This window comes from Phasianus colchicus, chromosome 1, assembly GCF_987193195.1.
Source record: "Phasianus colchicus chromosome 1, bPhaCol1.hap1.1, whole genome shotgun sequence".
Classification (NCBI taxonomy): domain Eukaryota; kingdom Metazoa; phylum Chordata; class Aves; order Galliformes; family Phasianidae; genus Phasianus; species Phasianus colchicus.
The window spans coordinates 53614025-53634093 of record NC_143436.1 but is presented as its reverse complement, the minus strand read 5'-3'; the positions used below and the strand labels follow the sequence as shown (position 1 = coordinate 53634093).

At 40.5% G+C, this 20069-nt stretch overlaps 1 protein-coding gene across 3 annotated transcripts in view; it reads right to left on the bottom strand.

Moving 5' to 3' along the window:
• Window positions 1–20069, bottom strand: part of LARGE1 (LARGE xylosyl- and glucuronyltransferase 1) — a 276217-nt gene that overhangs the window by 2492 nt on the left and 253656 nt on the right. For all 3 annotated transcript variants that reach the window (XM_090143138.1, XM_031600072.2, XM_090143139.1), the window contains 4 exons: window positions 19824–19987; window positions 15358–15636; window positions 9284–9430; window positions 3999–4194 (listed from right to left, as the gene is read on the bottom strand). In XM_090143138.1, the coding sequence (XP_089999264.1) occupies window positions 3999–4194; window positions 9284–9430; window positions 15358–15636; window positions 19824–19987 (786 nt within the window). The remainder of the gene's footprint in view (window positions 1–3998; window positions 4195–9283; window positions 9431–15357; window positions 15637–19823; window positions 19988–20069) is intronic.

Here is a 20069-nt window from a genome sequence, read left to right as displayed (position 1 = left end):
CTCTTGTGATGCTGGAATAAGCAATATTTAAAAAGGCATATCCTGTGTTGCTTTGCCTTTATGCTAAGATAATCAGAGCGGCAAAGCTGTCCCTGTATAAGACTACTTATAAACCTGAAGTAGTGGGAGAATATGGTATCTTTTATAGGTTGTGTGTGAAGATGAACATACTAATTCCATATACTTTGAGAAAGTTTTATGTAAATCAACTTATCCTTCACAGTCTAGTGTATTGTACCAATTCCTCTATTATTTCACTAATTCTTTTTATTGATACCTGGCCAAGTTTTTGACATTTCTTGTTGTTGTTAAAAATGATATCTCATCTAAGTTGCAGTTACTCTTACTCAATTTTTATAATTAATATTATTTTTATACATGGTCACTGGGGCAAAACTGGACAAAGAGTGCTTCCTAGAGAAGTTGAACAGTAACTACTGTAGGGTGTACAAGAACCGAGTATCTGCCCCACAAGGGACTAGGCAGGAAACAAATGTGAACCTCAGCACTCTGTAGCCAAGCAAAGTGCTCAGACCACTAGGGTTATGCTAGCTACTTTTTTCATATGAGATTTAAGAAAGTCTGAGTTCACATGAGATGCAAATGACAAGACTCTTCAAAACCTTCACAAGCACATTTGCTGTTGTCTTCACCCACTTTTCATTTACAACTGTTGTTACATTGCATTATTAACCATCTTTGCCTAGGACAGTGGAATAGCCATTGAGCTTCTGTGGAGCATGCTGGCTTTAAAAGAAATTGTGCTGAACTTCCACTGGTTTGCACATTCCAGTCATTTGTAGCTTGAGGAGTCTGTGAAGGGACACAGACTATTTGTCAGGGAAAGACATTTATGGGAGAGAACACACCTGAGCTAATAAGCACTAGAATTTTCACCTACAGATCTTTCTTCATCAAACAAAATACAATCAACCTAGAAGATACTGAAAACTACTGGTTAAGATGCTACCAAAAACCAGGCGTTTGAGGAACACAGCCCAAAATGAAGGTGCTAAGGCTGCAGTGCTATCCCAGAGACAGTTAGGGAACAGCAGTGCCTGTTGGACATCTAGGTGCAGCTGCAACTTTGTGGCTGCTCCTTTCTCATTACGGGAGTGTCTGTTCCTGGTAGGCAGTGCTAAAGCAGTAAATACCTGTGCCAAGTGACAATCTGTCATATATGGGAATGGGCCCCACTGAGCTTGTTAGGGATGACAAGCACAGAGGAAGAGCAAAATAATCTGGTGTTCACAGGCAGAACTCTTCTAGTTGGAAAAAAATTAGAACTAATGGGTAGTCAAACACAGAAACAAAGGCTGCCATGATGGAATGAGGAGAGACGATAAACAACAAACTGTGTAATAACTCTGCGGGACCTTAACATCAAGGCCTGAATCTGCAGAGGAAGATAAATCCCCCTCATATAATCTTTTCTGTTGTGCATCTCATTCTGTTTCCATCTCAAGTCTATAATCCTGAAAGTCGGTGACTGTTTATGCTCTGCAGTGTAAACTGTTCAGCACAGCAATGCTCCATCCCTGAAAGGCCTTTAGGCACATAAAAGATTCCAAAAAAAATACAAGTCTGCTGCTAATGAGCCCCTTTGAAAGATGCTGGGCTGGGCTGGAAAAAGATGCTTACAGTCTAGTTCCACAGTCACTGGAAGAGCAGGCAAAGGTTTCATAATTGCCCATCCCTACCACAAGAAAATGTCTGTTGAGAAAGGAAAGCGCTTGTGGGAACCTTTGTCCCTACCTCACATGTTATAAATACTTCAGATGGTGACTGTCATTATCTATGTATTTTTACAGCATCCAGCTCAGTGGACATCTGTGTGCCCCTAGAATAATAATGAAGATTATCTCCACGTTGTGCTGCTTTGAAGGATGGTTAGTGGCACAGGCTCTTGGTAAGGAGTCTCCAACAGTCCTTCTGACAGACACTGCAGTTGCAAGGAGCTGGGAAATAATTCAATTGAGGAGCTGTTTTGCCTGCTGATAACAGAGCTAGCCAAATAGCTGGCAGCAACCTGATCCAATGCTGAAGCCGAAGGAATGCCTTATGAATGCCTGGTGCAGTGTTCTATCGTTTTTAAGGAAGGGATGTCACCCCATTTATCCCAATTCCTTCCTCCTACATTAAGGAGCAGCCAGTGGAAGGAGACAGAATTCAGGAGATGGATCAAAATATGCAGCAGAAGGAATGGCTGGGAGATCAAAGCTCCCTGAAGAAAAAGCCGAAATAAGCACCAGCTAGGGAAATATCTGAATTTACTGCAAGGAAAACAGAACAACAGGGTAGTGCAGCATGTTTTGGGCTAGCCCAGGGAATTTGGTATTTCTAGCTGCCATAGGGGAAAGTAGTATGTCTCCTCCAGGGTGATTTTGTGGAAAAACAGGCCAATACCCATGTCATTACAGATGAAAGCAAAACTTCTTTTCGATGTATTTTTAAGGCTGAAAGAGTGAGAAAAACAATTCCCCAACTTAGTTAGTTCTGTCCCAGTGGCCATTTAAAATACCTGAGCTATGATCAACTTTGAAAAATGTTCCAATTTCTTACATTTGAGTCTGCATGCTAAGCAAACGTCTCTGAACAAAAGAGTTAAATCGTAAGTGCCAAATCAGAGCTGCCAGTGGGGATGCGAGCCTTGATACTCAGATTAACAAATAATAAATCATCATACTGGCATTCTCTACAACTGATACTTAATTGATTAGTGTTTGGAAAGTGCACAGGAAAATTAAACTGCTATGACAGAGCAATTATTATTAATGATAACATAATGGACAATATCTTTTATGTAGTCTGTAATCATTTTTTTTCTCGATGTAAGTAGGCAAGGATTTGTTGTGAATGCCCTTTTGCAAACGGGGCAAATGGCATGCAGCCCAAAGTGATTATGTGGTTTTGCAAGAGAAGTAGAAAATATTCTACCCACATACTTGCTTGCATGAAAACCACTGTATTCTGCACCCCAAAGACACAATCTCCCAATAACTTGCTGTAGGTCCACGTTGTGATAGCAGAAGTTAGCAAAACGGCATACATCTGGCCAAAAAATATGGTTTTTCAGTTAATGTGAAGTGATACTAGCTCAAAATCTGGAACTGCAGGCAAACTTAAAACAAACAAACAAAACCCACCAAAAATAAATGGAAATGCCATGATCCAGACCCTGCTGTTTAACATACCGGTTATTTTCACATCCAAGAACAGCAGGAAAGCACAAACTGCCATTTCATGGAGAGTTCCCATGGAGTCATAACCACTTCCAGCCTAAAAATCTGGGACTGTGGCAGGGACTTTGGCAGCTCTGAGAATTCTGGTGACAGTCTGGGGCTTTCGAGGTTTCTCTGCATCCTTATTCTTATATATTCTTCCCAGAAGCACCAGCCCAAGAAGAAGTAGCCCAAGGATCGAATACCTTGATCCTCTGGAGTGTGTCACATAGCCAGATTCTCAGAAATGTGAAGTCCTTGGTTTTGCAGAGATGCACTCTAAATCCAGGCCAGAAATTGAAGGTCCTTGCCTTGGATTCAAGTTAGGATTGCCTTCTGAATTCTAAATTAGCAGCTAGGACTTATCAACCTCTATTTAACTGAGAAGCTTCCAGTCATGTATACGGATTCCACAGTAGGTGATGGGGCTGGTAGCAAGTACTTGGCAGGCAGCATCACGCTACTCCCAGACAACAGCTTATGCAGCACTGTCAAATGAACTAAGGAATCACAGGATAGCTTAGGTTGGAAGGGACCTTAAAGAACATCCAGTTCCAATCCCCTTGCCATGGACACGGTTGCCACCTACTAGATATGGAAATTCTCTTTAATGCTTGACAAGGACTAAACTGCACATTCCCCGCTCAAAAAGCCCTCACTAAGCAGTTAATGAGGCCAGATGAGCACTTCAGCAGTGCAGAAGGTAGATGTCATTTAACAACCCTGCTGCCCGCCCCCCGGCACCCTGGGTGAGTTATGCAGGCATCATCTCCTCACCTGTGCATCCAGCTCCATGATGTGAGCTACTTTGTTCCAGCCAAATCCAACAAACCGTCTGTCATATTCTGGGCAGTCCTTCCTCACAACGACGTATGGCTCAAAGTCTGCTTCCCACTCCACGCGGTACGGGGTGGTGGCTGTTCGCCATTTGGCAAAGTTGGTTGGTGCATGCCCTTTTGTCCAGACGTGATACCTTAAGCAGACATAAATGGCATGGACAGGGGGAAGCAATTAAATAGGATGCATCTTGGTGAGGCTACAAAACGTTATTTGTTTGATAAAAGGCTCAAAAATAAGGATGTTAGCTTACAGTTCACATCGTCATCTTCAGGACGTATCAGAGGCAATTTCTAGGACTATTTCCAGCACACTTCCCACAGCCTCGATGTGCTCAATGCTTAAACACATCTAGCTGGTGAAGGGTAGTGTGAAAACACTACCTAACGCTCATGTGAGAAACAATTACAAAATATACAGGCAGTTCATCTACACTGCAAAGTGCTGCTTCTTGTTCCTAGCAACCAAGTGGCGGTATCAGCGCTCTAAAATCAGCATGAAATCCTGCAGCTCTCTTAAGGCCCTGAAAATTAGCTATTTCTACACCACAGTGACATTCACGATCTGCTTTATATGTAATTTTATAATTTGTATGAGAGACACCTGCAGCTCCGGATAGATGTTCTGTTTTATTAATTACTGTTATTTCTATGGTAGAAGCCAAAGTGCATAATTAAATTAATAAGTAAAATACCACATAAGGGCTTTCTGCTGCACTTTCTATATTGAAGGGAGTGCCCACGTGATCTTGAGTAAGGTAATCAATTTGATTTACAGAAAAAGATCCTTTTATACTTTGTTAATTTTGTTTAGGCCGCAGCGGGTTCCTTCCAAGCACAGCTTGAATCCACCCCATTAGTGCCAGGGTCAATGATTCTCTCGCCCACTTACTTTTCTTACACCTTTCCAAAAATCAATGAGACAGGCTCTTTCTGAAGGCTCATAGATTAAATAATGAAACAAAGGCATAGCAGGCCATCTGTATTACAGTGTTCTGAGATGTGTAACAGAAGGGGCAAAACAAACATCCTGCCAGTTTGTAATGCAGGGTACATGAAATTCACAAGGATGACTCATGTTCTCAAAGTGTAGAGATTTAAGCTTTAACTATTTGCAGAATTGGGACCTGAGGCAATGGCTCAAGCCAGAAATTCTCATAATGTTGCAAGCCATTGCTGAAAACAGAGATACAGAATCACAACCTAAGAGTTGCCATTTTGGCTATGTGTTTGTATGGCTTACCACTGGACAGACAGAAGTGCCCAACTTCACTGACTTCTTGTTCAGGGGTGGAGCAGGAGGATGGAATTACTAGGACAGCAATGGTGTCCCAAGGAACTTATGGTCCTTTGGAGGCTGCATTTCTAACTTATACACAGATTGAATCACTTTCAGCTATCTGCCTTGAGGATCAGGAAGGAAAGCCCTTCTGTATTAAAAAAAACCCAACAACTGACAGGGAATTAATTAACCAGAGGTTATTAGAAATCAGTGCCAGATTTTAAAAGAAGCTTACAGTCTGTAATGGTCTTTGGAACCATCTCTGAGAAACCCATTCCTTTTCTTGGCTCTTTCAGGAAAAGACACTGTAACCCATGCAGCCACTAATGGGCAGCTAACTATGCTAGAAAAAATGCAATCATAATGCAGAGCTTAAAATGATATGGAATTGTGGAAGATGCTGTATCTTCTAACATCTTACCTCTGGCATTTTGAAATTAATGATGATGATAATAATAATGACTACTAAACACTCACAAAGTGATTTTGATCTTCAAAGCTTCATGCAAACTTTGGTTAATTGAGAGATTCCTGAAGAGAGTCAAACAAATGCTGCTGTCCTAGCAAAGCTCTCTCACTGATTAACACAGTGGGGGAAACGGGGCACTAACCATAAAAACATCACTTACTTTTGCCCCTTTCTGGGGATATTACACATTAGCTAAGGTATAAACTCTGTAAGGGGAGAGAATGGACCAGCAGGAAAACTAAAATTGCAGGGAACAGACAATGAAGAGAAAATAGGGAAGTGAGATTGGAGAGATAAAAGAAAACAGAAAGAAAGGAACAGACCAAATAATAACAGAGAAAATAATACCAGAGATCTTCTAATTGCTTCTTCAGAGCAACTGAGTGGAAGCAAAGAGGCAGACATAGAAGTGGCTGAGGTCAGGACAAAAAGGAAAATGAGTACAGGCTGGTCAAATAAGATGTACATACTGTTTATAATGAAATAATAAGACTAGAAGCTAGAATTGTGAGAGTTTAAGATTACATATATGTACGTACAAAGAGTATGTGCCAGGTATCATGCCCACATATATATATGTGCACACACACAATCTGCTGGAGCTAGGTCTTAGCCTGTGATTAATCATCACGTGAAATGTATTGCAAAATGAGCATATGCAGACATCATCGCACCATATTCTTATAGGGGAAGCTACCATAAAAGAGTGTGCCATTTCCAACAGGTTTTGTTTTAGGTAATATAAATGTAGAAAATGGTTCACTGTCTGTACTGGTCTTCCATCAGCGGGATAAATGAGTAAATCTAGTTTTCCCGCTCAGATCCTTCTCATCCAAGATTTAAACACACACTGAATTTTAAGGCCACTCTCAATGTCACAGATTCCTGGAAATAGTTTGTCTTAGTGAAAATAGTGACCATGGCATTTTCAAGCACAGTAGAAATTTTGAAAAATTCCAACAAAGTCACTTTCTCTGGAGAAGAGAACGTTCTGGGGAGACCTCATTATGGTCTTCCATAATGAATCCTCATATTGGTCTTCCAATAATAATAACTTGAAGGGAGTTTATACGCAGGAGGGAGACTGACTTCTTAGGACAGGATGAGGGGATAAGGATCTAAACTAAAAGAAGGGAGACCGAAGTTAGATGTTAGGAAGAAATTCTTTACACAGACGGTAGTGAGAAACTGGCACAGGCAGCCCAGAGATGGTGGACTGTGCACTGTGGATGCAATCAGTTAATTAGTTAATCAGTCATTGTTGGTTATGTTTTCTCAATGTGATGCATCTCCTACCAGATGTGGCTTTACTTGAGCCTGAAAGCTGTGTAGGTAGTACATTTGTGGTTCATCAGCTACCACCCAACCACAAGGCAGGCACGTCCTCGTGAGGCATAGTCACTGCCAGCACCTGCACACAAAGCCAGCAATCTGTGACAAAGCATCCCACCGCTGCAGAGGGTTTCCACCCTCTGCACATCCAGTCATCCATAGATGCTCACGTCTTCCTTTTTCTTTTGGTGCTGTCTGGGGGCTGTAATTGAGAGCTGTTTTGTATTTCTTAGCTGCCCAGAGGTAGAAAAGGTCACAATTTGGAAAAGAGGTGACAAAAGCAATTTCAGCCAAGGAAAGATCGTAATCTATAGTGTGGTCTGAGGGACTGGGATGCTGCAGGCACTCTCAGCAATCACTGTCACAGCAGTCCTCCCCAGCTCCCTCCCACCTGCTCAGCCTTGAATTGCAGCATTATTAAAGCACCTTGAAGGTGGATGTGGAAATTCTCAGTCCAGATCACAGCTGCTTTGTGGCTGTTGATAGATTTCAGCGATCAAATGAGTGAAAGTAAACTAGGGAAGCATCTGTAAAATGTGTCCTACATTAATATGTAAACCAGCAACAGAACTCACATCCTTCCCTTCTTATTTAACCTTGTCCTGGCAAAACTCCCACTAAAGTTAAAGAGGTTTTTGTGTGAGACTTGAGAAAGGACCTGCAAATCTGGCTGTGTACCTAACATGCCAACATGCTGTACAGCTTGACAATGAAATCTGTAGTGGAAGACCACTGCTGCACAGGCTGAAAATTTGGCTGCTGGTGGAATGTAACAACTGTAAATCCTGAGGATGTTACTTTCCACTGGAAAGATTTTTTCTTTCAATTATGGGAGAAACAAATATTTTCTGTCAACAAATATATTGTCATTTTGCATATCTCCCCCCCAAAAAAAGGAGCCATAGGAGAGAGAAAAATGCTTGGTCTGTCATTACCCTCATGTAATTTTCAAGAGAGAGGTGTGACTTCCTAGTATCTCAGTCATCTTGTGCTTATATTTCAAAGTAATCACTTGTAGATGGAGGGTCAGAATTGTGTGTTCCAGGCTCACTCAGGCTGTTTGCTCTGACATCTGCATAAAGCAACATGAAAGAAGGGTGGCTGCTGCCATGAGAGATGTGCATAATGCAATGAATGGAAGAACTGCAAGGAGAGCTCTAAGGCAAGGAAAGGATAGGAGAGGTGATAAAGAGCTCTGCTGGCCATGGATAATACTTAGCGTTTTCATAGTTCTTATCTCTAGATCTTGAAATACTGAATAAAGGAGAGGTGAATATTGCTACCTGCATTTCAGAGATGGAGAACAAAGATGTAAGAAAGAGAACTGATTCATGTATCACCTCTCAGCGGGGCAGTAGCGGAGCTGGGACAAGAACACAGGCTCCTAAAACCCCTCTCTGCGCAGTATCTTAAGGCCATATTCTACTCTTGCCATCACTATGATCCTTTACAATTGTCTGATTAGCACACTTTACCACACACCCATGAGACAGTTAACCCTTGGTAGCTGTATTTTAAAACTGAAGAGTCTGGCAGATGATAGAAGCGAGTTGTTCACAGCCACAAAAGGAGTCTGTTCCAGAGAGGAGTTCCAAATTTAGGTGTTCTTCACTTCTCAACTCTAGTCAGAAGTTGACTTTTACCTCCGCATTTGTGAAACTACAGCTATTTAAGCAGCTATTTCATACTTCATAAGAGCACATGGCAAGCCTGTATTTGTTTTTCCAATCAGTCAGTGAGGAAGCGAACCGATAAGCAGAGAGAAATTATTTTTGGTCACATGAGGGACACAGCTATCCAGATAGTATTTGGCAGCCAAGAAGCAAATTACATGCACATGAGTGTAATGGTCACGCCTGATTTCATAGAGCAATAAAAAATGATGAAAATAAAACAAATTCAATTTAACATCTGAAGTCTTTCAGTAGAGGAGTATAATACTAGATAAAATGCTGAGCTTACAGATGGAATATGTCCACATATGACTGTTCACCGCTTCTCTATGAAAAGGGAAAAAAATCCAATATGTTTCTTAATGGAGCTAGATAGCTGACAGAAAAAAGGAAAAATCAAATATTCACAGAAAGTCAAAAAAATCTTTAGAGGTAATGAACAAAGGCTCAATGATAGTACTTTCCATTACCTGAATGTGAAGAGGGTTCCCATGTCCAACATAGATAGCAGCTCTGCTTTTGACTTGGGGAAGGAGAGACGGTAGCGTAGGGTCTCAAAAGCCGGTATGATCAGAGCTTTCTTGGTGTTAGCCAGGTCTAGCTGGGTGACTGACTTCCTGGCAAAGACAAACAACAAATACAAACAGGAAAATGTTAAACTGACAAAATTCTTTAGCGTTTCAAAACAAAGAAAATGGGCAATTTGATAGTGTAAATGTGACTGTGGCCCATATTCTTTACTATGAGTACACTGTTCTTTCCTCTCCTAAGGAACAGATACCCACCCTCAAGAATACCTGCTGCCATGACAGTCAGTCTTTGTTCTAGGCAAGCCGAAAGGACATGGTAAATGAGCGGAAGTGTTTCTTGATGATTGCTCATCATGCTCTCCTATGAAGAATGGTTCAGAGAGTTGGGTTTGTTTAGCTTGGAGAGGAAGAGGCCCGGGGAAGACTTCACTGAGACCTTCCAATACTTGAAGGGAGCTTGTAAGAAGGAGGGGGATTGACTTTATATGTAGTCTGATAGTGATAGGACTAGCTTTAGACTAAAAGAGTAACCTAAAAGAGTTTAGGTTAGATGTTAGGATAGATGTCAGAGGGAAGTCAGGCACTGGCACAGGCTGCCCAGAGAAGCTGTGGGTGCCCCACCCTTGGAGGCATTCAAGGTCATGTTGGATGGGGCTCTGGGCAGCCTGATCTAGTGCCTGGCAATCCATGGGCAACTCCATGGCAGGGGGATTGAAACTGGGTGGGTTTAGATTGTTTCCTCCAACCTAAGCCATTCTATCATGATGTCCATGATAGCATTCAGCTCAAAGCTCATTTGTGCTACTGAGAAGAGCTGTGCATTGGGTGCTCTGAAATGCATCACTTTCTGCCTTCTTTTGCTTCAAGTTTTGCAGTGTGGAGACTGTTTCAGTGGGTGTGTGCACGCACGCACAAATGCATACTGCATTTTGCACAAAAGAGGCCTTAGGACAATTGCAGCAGGAGAACAACAGCCTGGCAGTTGTACACACGGCCTGCCAGAGGTATTCCATCAATTCTTTCCTAACAAACTAAAGCCTAAAGAAAAAGAAAGAGAAGTTACTTTTCCATTCCCCAACTGAATCTTAGCATGCTTGTCATTAGAAATAACTCCGTCTCAATTTTTCTTTCATTATATTTATATTTCATAAGAGAAATATGCTTCTCTTTCCCTGTCATAGTCAGTTCCTCTTAACAGGATTCACTGTCCTGACTTTTATGTTACTGCAACAAGCAATCAAGGACAATGTTGACAAGCAAGAAATTCTCTACAGTCTTATAAGATGAAAGAATTTGGATCACTGTCATAATACCAGGAAAACCAAACAAAACAATTTCCTAGGCCCAGAATACCTAGAATTTATTTCTACTGCCATCAGATAAAAAGGAAAAGAGATAGGCTATTTAATAAAATCTGAATTTTAGAGAATTCATATTGCCCTGTGGGCCTGTTCTAGAAAAAGAAATCTGTTCTGAGAGCCCTACTGTATAGTTTGCATTGTTTAAAGAACCTCTGCCACATTCCACTGAACTTTTCACAACTGAAGGATTTTAACAGCGTCTTATCATAACTTTACTTTCCTCACTGCCTTCTCCCTCACCATCACTAATGGCTAAGATATCTGCATGTAAATAGATGACTCCTTCACAATCAGCCTCCATGACCTTCCAGAATCACTGAGCAGTGCCAGTGATTCTGGAAGGTCTTTATGATGCTTTTAATGTTTCTTCCCCTTCACACCTTCTCTGCAAGCAGGGCACGCGAACAGTTACTCTGACAACATCTCAGGCTTTCTGGACTCTGTGCAATCTGTCAGCCTTGAGCGGTGCAGCTTTGAGGATTCAGTTTGAGGAAGAAGCAGATAATGTTTGCAGTGATGCTCATCCTTTGGGCTCTGCAAGGAAAGAGCAGCTTCCATTTATGGCTGCTGCTGTCTCTTTGATGGAGAGCTCTGAAATCCCATGCAAAAATCAAGGTCCCAGCTGTGCTTGGCATTGCTCAAGGAGTAGGAGACAATCCTGCCCACCAAAGTTCACAGTCTGAAGTTGAACAAAGCTAAAGCAGATGTAGCTATCAAGCAGGGGTAACAGCAGAGGCTGTCAGGCAGAGCAAACTGTGCTGCAGTCAGTGTTGAGCGTGACTCATTTTCTAAGATATGGGATACAAGCACTAAAATGATGTGGATATCAATAATTCGTTCTGTATGCTCCCTACTCTTGTCATCTGCAGATTTAGTACTGGTGTCAGTGGCTGAACTGGGCCTTAGATCTCTTGTTGGAAACAGCAGATGACAGTAGCGTTACAAATAAAACCAAGGGCAGAGTGAACAAACTGATACACAAGGCTGAAATCACTGGCACAGTCCAAGGTGAGTACAAAAAGAAAGGTATGGGGAGAGAAGCAGAAGTCTGAAAACAAGGTGCTTGTATTAGATGCAGTCGAACACAGAGAAAGCAGAGGTGAAAGAGTGAAACGCCATAATGTGATAATCTTTGCAGAAACATATTTAAAAGATATGTGAGAACCTGAGGTACACAGTGCTAAGGCCAAAGGGGACAGGTTCACCAAAAGTGAGCTGGGAGCCGAGACAGCAGCACTGATCTCTGAGAGCAACAGTTTGCTTTGGATGCAGACTACATGATGCAAAGGACTGACATAAGGTGAGGAAAGAATCAGTGCTGATAACCAGGTGTGGAATCTGAGTGACAAAGGACAAGAGAGACCATGTTAATTATGATAAAGACAGGGAGGTTTTAGTAGAGAAGAAAACATCTTCCATTTTCTTCTGACATCCATAACTGGTAGTCTGCTCCTTGAACTGCCAGCTGAAGATCTAACCTCTTCCTATTGGAAGCAAATCCATTTTTCATTTTTTGTGTGGTGGCATTTTTCCTGTTTCAAGCAGAGGTGCCATTTGCTGGTTGACTGGTTTCACAGTACTTAGAATATAAGATTGCCACTGTTAACTTTTGCAAATTACATAGAATATAATGGAAGGAATATGTTTGATTATTTTACAAACCAGCAATGGGGAAACTATTTAATTCCTGCACTATATTTGTGAGGGCTGTTGGTTTCAGTAACATCAATCCTGCAGCCATTTTTCTCCGCCTGTACTTTTCCCCAGACCCTAAAACGAGGAGACAAGATTTCATGAAGTGATTTTCTCTTTGCTAATGTTGTCCAGGAAACCGTTTCCCAGGCACCTTTGTGTTCAGACCCGATGTATGTCATTCTGACACACTGAGGGTTGGGTTAAATTTTTAATTTAACGATCAACCCTGTTTTTTGTAAAGCATGGAAGAAATGAACTTTAAATCACAAGGGCTCCTCAGAGGCTGAATGAAGAGCATTGAGTTCAATCTTTGCATCTCCACAGTCCTTTCCAAACACTAACAAACAGCTCTCATCCTCAAGTGGGCAGACAGATAGAATCATTCCCATTTCTGGAGTATAGGGAAGTTCAGACACAAAAATGTTTGCCCTGAATTCAGAAAAAAGAAAAAAAAAAAAGAAAAATTAATTCAAATTATCTTCCACCATTAGGACTCAAAGTGATTAGCTCAAGATCAGTGGACAAGGCAGTCATGGGGTTTGTTACAAAAACTGAACAGCTGCCAGTCCAGTGTTAAATTAATCAGGATTTTCATCCTCTCTACAAAAGCAACCAACAAAGGCATCCAACAAATAAAAATCAACAGGCAAAAGACAAAGTGTGATTCCTCCTGAGATACTAAAGATCAACTAGAAATACTTCTCTATTTGTGTTGCAAGGACAAGTTTGTAACCTGTGGACAGAGTTTGGATGTGAGCTCTCATTTAATGCTAATGTGCCCCTGGAAGAAAAGGGCACAAATGTGTCAGGAAAGAACTTTAGTACTAGCTATGACAACTATGGATACCATAAAGAAGCAGCCTGTCTAGTTATTTTATGTCAGATGAGCCTTTAGGATGACCCAGACACCTTACTTGTTGCAACCAGAAAAAGCCTTTAGCTCCAGAGTAATGACAAGATGACCTCAGTAACTAATGACTGAAAGTGACAAAAGACTTCTACTCAGCACAGACCACAAAAATGTCTGAGTTCTGTAAACAGGAAATCTTTAAATGATACATTTCTTCCCTTCGCCGTTTTTATAGCAGAGTAAGACAAGACAAAAAGTTTTGATGGAGATTAAAAGCATTGAAATGACCTTACTTAGTAGATGTGAAAAAGCTCAATTAGCACAAATCTAAGTGCTATCAACAGACACCTAGAGGGACTGGTAACCAGCTTCTTCAGAACTGTCTGAAATCGTTCACATACAAACTTCAAAGTAGGTTGAAAATGTTTTTCAAAATTCCTTTTTCTCTGAGAATACATACTCTGCAGAGACACAATCGATGGAACTCCACAAATTTGCAAGTGAGAGGGACTTGTCTGGCACGTCCTGTACAAAGCATGCCTGAAACACCACTACCTCTATCTGCTTATGGTTGCCCTCTCTGAGGAAGCGAAGATGGAAATGTGTGTCAGATCTCTAACAAACAGCTGCTGCCATTCAGACTGACGGCTCTGATCAACTACCTGCAGAGGTAGCAGGAACAATCAATGTGGAAAGATACAACACAGCCGTATTTAAAATAATCTCATTGCATCTCTCTGCTATTTTACTGAGAAAAATCATTACTGAAAAAGCAACAAAAGATTCTAGTTCACATACACACAAATCCAGTTCCCTTTTAAATAGCCGGTAGTAGCAGACTGGCAATTTTGATATTCCCAAGCAACAGAGATGCACGGTTAAGATGATATAGGTTTCATAAAGGACTTGTAGAGTAATGTAAGATTGTCAGATAACAATGGTCAGTACCAATCCATCTTCTGAACAACATCAATGTGTGGTATCACTGTGCATTTAGCCCTGTGATACACTGTCACCATATGAGAACTATTTCTATGGCTGTAATGAATTAAGTACATTGTGGCATACCATTTTGTCCCCTCCCCCTTTCAATGCTGGCTTCCATTGGTGCACTGGGGAGCATCAAGGAGGGACAAGCTGTGTTTTTGGTACTACATGCCACTGTCAATAGCTGCTGTACTGAAACAAAGGGATTGCTCTGTAAGTTCACCACACAGGAAGACAGACTTCCCTTTATGTCCCAGCACCCCAGGCCTATGTACAGGAGGGGCTCACCTACATACAGACCCTCATTGTAGCACTGTGGTGAAGTTTAACCAAACTCAGAGAGAGATGAAAAGCAAAACTGGTTAAGGACTAAGGAACTGAAATCCTTCTGTCTGGCCACAGGGTGTCCTCCTTGCTCTATGCTTTGGTCTCAGATGACCAGCCTCTGTAGGGGAAAAAGGTCTTTATTAAAAATAGCTCTGTTCATGGATCAGAGGTCTGCAGTTTGCTCGGCCCAACTTGCTCACATTTATTGTCATACAGTACATACTGAGATTACTCTTCCCAGTTTCTTTATGCTAATTATTTTGCCTTGACAGGTGCTGGCATTACAGTCATATTCCTGAGATGCTTAGACCCTCACTGTGTTTTCAAGCTATGGCACTGGATAAAGAGCATGTCACAGGGGCAACAACTTCATTCATGTTTTGCATGTTTTTTTCTGTCACTGACATTAAGAACTTGGAATGCTTGAAGAAACTGCCCAGTTCACATCTCTGCTAACACTGGATGCTGTTGTACATTTAATGATCCTTAGTCCAGTACAGTTTTCAAATTGATTCTGCTGCTGCACTAAGGGAGTGATTCTGGTGGCTAACGAGGCTCGCGTAAGACCTTAGTTTTTCTTTCCTAACCATATTGTGCCACTTCCACTTACAACCTCTTCCTCTACCCTAAAAATTATTTTGCTTTGCTGGGCATTGTCCCACTTTAAACATCTACAAGCTGCTTTCTTCAGATCTGCTCAAATAGCATAATGTTGGGAATGTGTGAGAAGAGTGGAGTGACAAGGACAGAAGAAGTGTGTGGCAGTGGAAGGCTATCCTCCACTTTCCATTTACCTGAGGTACTCGTAGAGTCCATACATGGGCAAGAAGTCAATGTCAGACAGAAACATGTATGGTGTGCTGATGTGCTTCATGGCCACATTCCTCAGAAGATTCACTGGATAGAACTGGCCCTCCTTGTACACAATGTGGTAGCCGACATTGTGGCGGCTCATGAGTACTTCTGAGCCCTGGGCATAACGCAGAAATTGCTGGGCTTCTGCATCAGAAAGATAGAGTGCCAGGCTGATTGGACCTTCCCAGTGTTTGCAGATGGCTTCAAGCATCTGGAGCCTGAAAGAGGAAGGGTGAGAATAAGAAAAGGCTGTCTCCCTGTCTGGGACTCTTTTTCATCTCATCAAATACAGCTGTCTCTATCTAAGTGAGACAGATTGGGGTCACTTTATATCCTGTGGAAAGCAATAAATATTTCTGCAGCACAATTCATCTTATCTAAGTCTATGTCTCCTTCTGGACAGATGGACTGTGCCCTAGATACGCTTATGTCTCCACTGCATACAATGGTGAGACAAAGATGGACTTAGCTCAAACATCCACAAGGCAAATACATAAAACAGTGCCTAGTGCCCAATTCACATTTTTTGTCAACATTTTGTCATACCCCGATATACTACTCTTCAAAAATCTTGAGGAGGACAAACACCTACAGACTCGGAAATCATTTCACCTCCTGTTTATGGAAACCTCTCCAAATTATTGTTAAGACAGTAAGATCTTAAAAGCTCTTAAGAATGGTAAGTCAAGGGAATACTCACTTCCATGAACATTTGTATTGGCTGGAAAAAAAATCACTGACAGGGAAAGGTCAAATAGTTGAAACATCAATAGCAATGTTTTATTGTTTCATGGTTTACTGTGAGTAGGAACCAAGGAGAGAAATAGCATTGTCATGGAATATCAACAGAGCACTTTAAACAAAAATATTGTTTAAAGTATTAATTTGCATATATTTTTAGCAATACCTCCTCAAATTCCATGAAATGATTTTTAAGACAGTTTGTATCGGTGTATATTTTTAAAAACTCCCAATAGTTACAATATTATTGAAGAAAATGTCAACAAGGGACTTCATATATAAAGCGAATTGTATCCATTCTGGTCAAAATAGATTAATCACTTTGTGCAGTTTAAACAAAATTGCCTTGAGATACAGGTTTGCCACCCAAACATACATCAATAACTGATTACAAAGTCTCTTGAGTTAATATGAAGGGAAATGAACCTATGCAGTCTAGCCAATATTCTATTAAAAATTAAGAAGAGTAGACTACGCAACATGATAATCTTCCCTACGTTTCAAATCCACATTACTAGATTTTTCCTATTAATATTTATACAGTATATAAGAAAAGTTTTCTGCATCATTGTAATCAGAGAAAATAATTTCCCCCTGCTACTATCGCACTAAGCACTGCAGCAGAAAGGAATGATATACCAGCAAACACAAATTCTGATTTAACATTAATAGCTTTTTCCTGTGTTTCTGATGACATCCACAACAATATAATCATTTTGTCTTAGATATGAGATATTACCTTTACTAGTCTACACATGGTACATTATTTTCTTTTTATCTATTATTGAAACAAACGTTATTATCAGCCTGAAACATACAGCTGAATTAGAAACACAGATCAATAAAAAGGATCTAAAAGGTATATGAAGTCTTTAGGCTTTAGATTGTACTAGTAACAAATACATTAAAAAAAATTTTTTTTTTTGCCTTTCTCCAGCATCATGGAAACCAGTTAGTCAGAAGGATCCATTTCATCAGCATTCAGATTTTGGGAACCTTTTATAAATTAAACAATAGCTAGAAAGAAATGCAGCGAAACACCTCTCAAGGACTCGAGCAGTGGACAAATGGCATACATAACTTACTTAAATGGCACACCTGATGATGCCTGCAAAGCTTTCCATGATAGTTAAATGGAAACTGGGTTTTGCTGGTATAAATTTCAAGCTGGACAGCTTAGTGCCCTTCAGAACACTCCATTTTGCTATGTCGTTCTCAATGACAGGCTTCTCTTCTATGAGCTTGATACAGGGACTGCTGAGTGATGCTCCACAACCTGCACTTTGTAAGTTGTTAGAATTGTCTCTTTTGACCATAAAACTAAGAAATATAAGTTTCTAAGCTCACTGAGTTATTTCTTTGTTGTTATGCTTCTTGAGGAATATGTTCTCTAGAGAAAATAAACTCTTACATTGTATAATAAATGAGGTCATCATTTAGTTGGTAAATTTTTTAAGGTCTGTTTCAGCCAAGGGTATTTCACTGGAAACCATGTTTTGTGAGATTCTTTGTTTTCATTATTCCTCTTAAGCATATTCAACCAATTTACAAAGTTATTTTGACCCCAACCTCAAGCAGTCTAATGCTAATTTTGTCTTTCTTGCACACATCCTCATCTCAGATTTTTTAACTCCCACTCTGATTACTGATTTCTAGATACATTCTATGCCTTATAGCAAGGCTGCCTAGCCAAGTACTTGAAACCTGCATATGAAGCCAGTGATGGGAACAAGCCATTATAAGACCAAACTTGTCACATCAGTACAAAAGTGACAATTAACTAACAATGACAACACCGAATGAATTCTCTCTCAAAGCCTCCATCTACAGACGTTAATGTTAGCTCTTAAGCTGCTCCACTGCCTTCCACTCCTCCATCCTATAGCACAAAGAGAAGCCTGTCACAACAGTCCTATCAGCCTCAGTTTTAGCAGGATGAGAACTGGAGACATGGGAAATTGCTTTTCTGCCTTTCCTTATGTCGACTGATCATCTGAAAGAACTAAGCAAGAGTGTGGCATATAGCACATTGTTTATGTACATGCCATCTTACATCTCAGACACTATTCTTAAATGTCCACAGCTGCGCCGGAGGAGTTTAATAAAAGTAGTCTAAAGAAGGTACGAAAAATAAAGCAGTAACTGAAAGATGTGAAAGAAAACAAAGCAGCTAAACAGCTCTTTGGTATGATATTATTTATTGATTTTAGCTGAAAGAGAGTATTTCCAGCTCAAATCAATAATTTATAGCAACACACCAAAGAAGTAGGGAAGATTTTTCCTGCACAGTATCAAGAGGGCTGTTCTTCCTGAATAAAAATGTGTGGTTCTGTCTATCAATAAAAACATGTGCCCCAGTGAGGATCCAGAAAGAGAAACAGATGCTCATACTTTGCATCAGTGCCAGTGAATCAGCACCAAGCCCCAGCTCATTCTTTTGAATTAAATTCTGGGGGGAAAATATACCATGTGCACAGACCAGCTTCTACTAATTTATTGTGGCACTCGCTCAGGGTCTGGTTTAATTTATTTCTTTAGTTTTGTACTCAAAGGTTTCTGAACACTTAAGAAATGTTTCCTCAATTAAAAATCAATAGAACAGACACTGATGCACATCACAGTACAGTGGGCTGAGGCACTGCTGAAACAGAACAGCCCTCATCCGTTCATGTTTATTTTTAAAACAGGCTGCAAATATTTTGTTGATATGAATTTCTTTGACCCTCCTGGAATAGTGTTGACCTTCCACTAGTGTAGCAGTGGTGGTATTCATGGCTCTTACAGCATTCTGCACATGCTCCACCAAGTGAAAAAGTAGCTGCCAGCTTATAAGCCAGGCGTTTTTCCATGATTTTATAACCCACTCTGATAGCAGCAACTACAAAGTTTAAACAGATTTGAACCAAAAAGCAGGAAGAAATAGGAGACTGACAAATCAAAGTACTACTGAGCTGGCTGATCTAGACCAAACTGTCAGAGCTTCTGAAATGTGACAATGGTGAGAATCATAGAGGTGCAAATGGAGCTTGCCATGAAATGGACATTTTTTCCCCCAAATTAAATACCAGTTAAATTCCACTTTACAATGGAACTGAAAGTTAAAAGAGTTAAACTACAAATATTATTTTGAAAATTTGTACAGAACTGCAGCCACTCCTATCAGAAGACAATTTTTCATTTCACAGTAAACCTAAAAATATTTTACTTTAAACTGACAAATTTGAAACTCAAATGTTTAGCTGTCATTCTCATAAGGAAATCAAGTCGCTAATTGAAATTTTCTGCAAGGAAAATAGCAATGGAAACAAACTAAGATTGTCTGATGAGGAAATGCTGTGTGTAAAACATTAGATCAGCTACCACTGCTTGCTTAAGTCTGTCACAAACATCTATTATTCCTAAGTTACTGAGAAACTCCATGAACTAATAGTGCCTGGCAACTCTGACAAGTAACAACTCCTGCAACTCCAGTATTCAACCTCTCATGAGCTCTATTCGTGCTCCTATGTGAACTGTACAACTCCAGTCTGGGTGCATATGTGCCACTACTGAAGAAAGATCTTACAGTATAACTGTTTCTATTATTTTTTTTTTCTCTCTCTAAAGCTACACATAGTGCTGTCAGAAAAGACTGTCTCATGCTTCCAAGTAAGATTTGCCTTACCTGTCCATTGAAAGCTGAGCCACCAGTGTTACATCAGTATTGTCCGAAGCAGGCTCGTATTCATAATGTAAAAAATACAAATGAGTGCGATGGACAGTGAAACGTTCTCGACGAAATTCATAGCACAAATCATCCTCATCCAGCTCAGACAACTGTTTCTGGAGCTGTAAGGTAAAAGTAGACATAAAGGTAAGTTCTTTACAATTCCTCTTGAAAGTAAGAGAGAGTGGTTGGAAACCTGTAGCA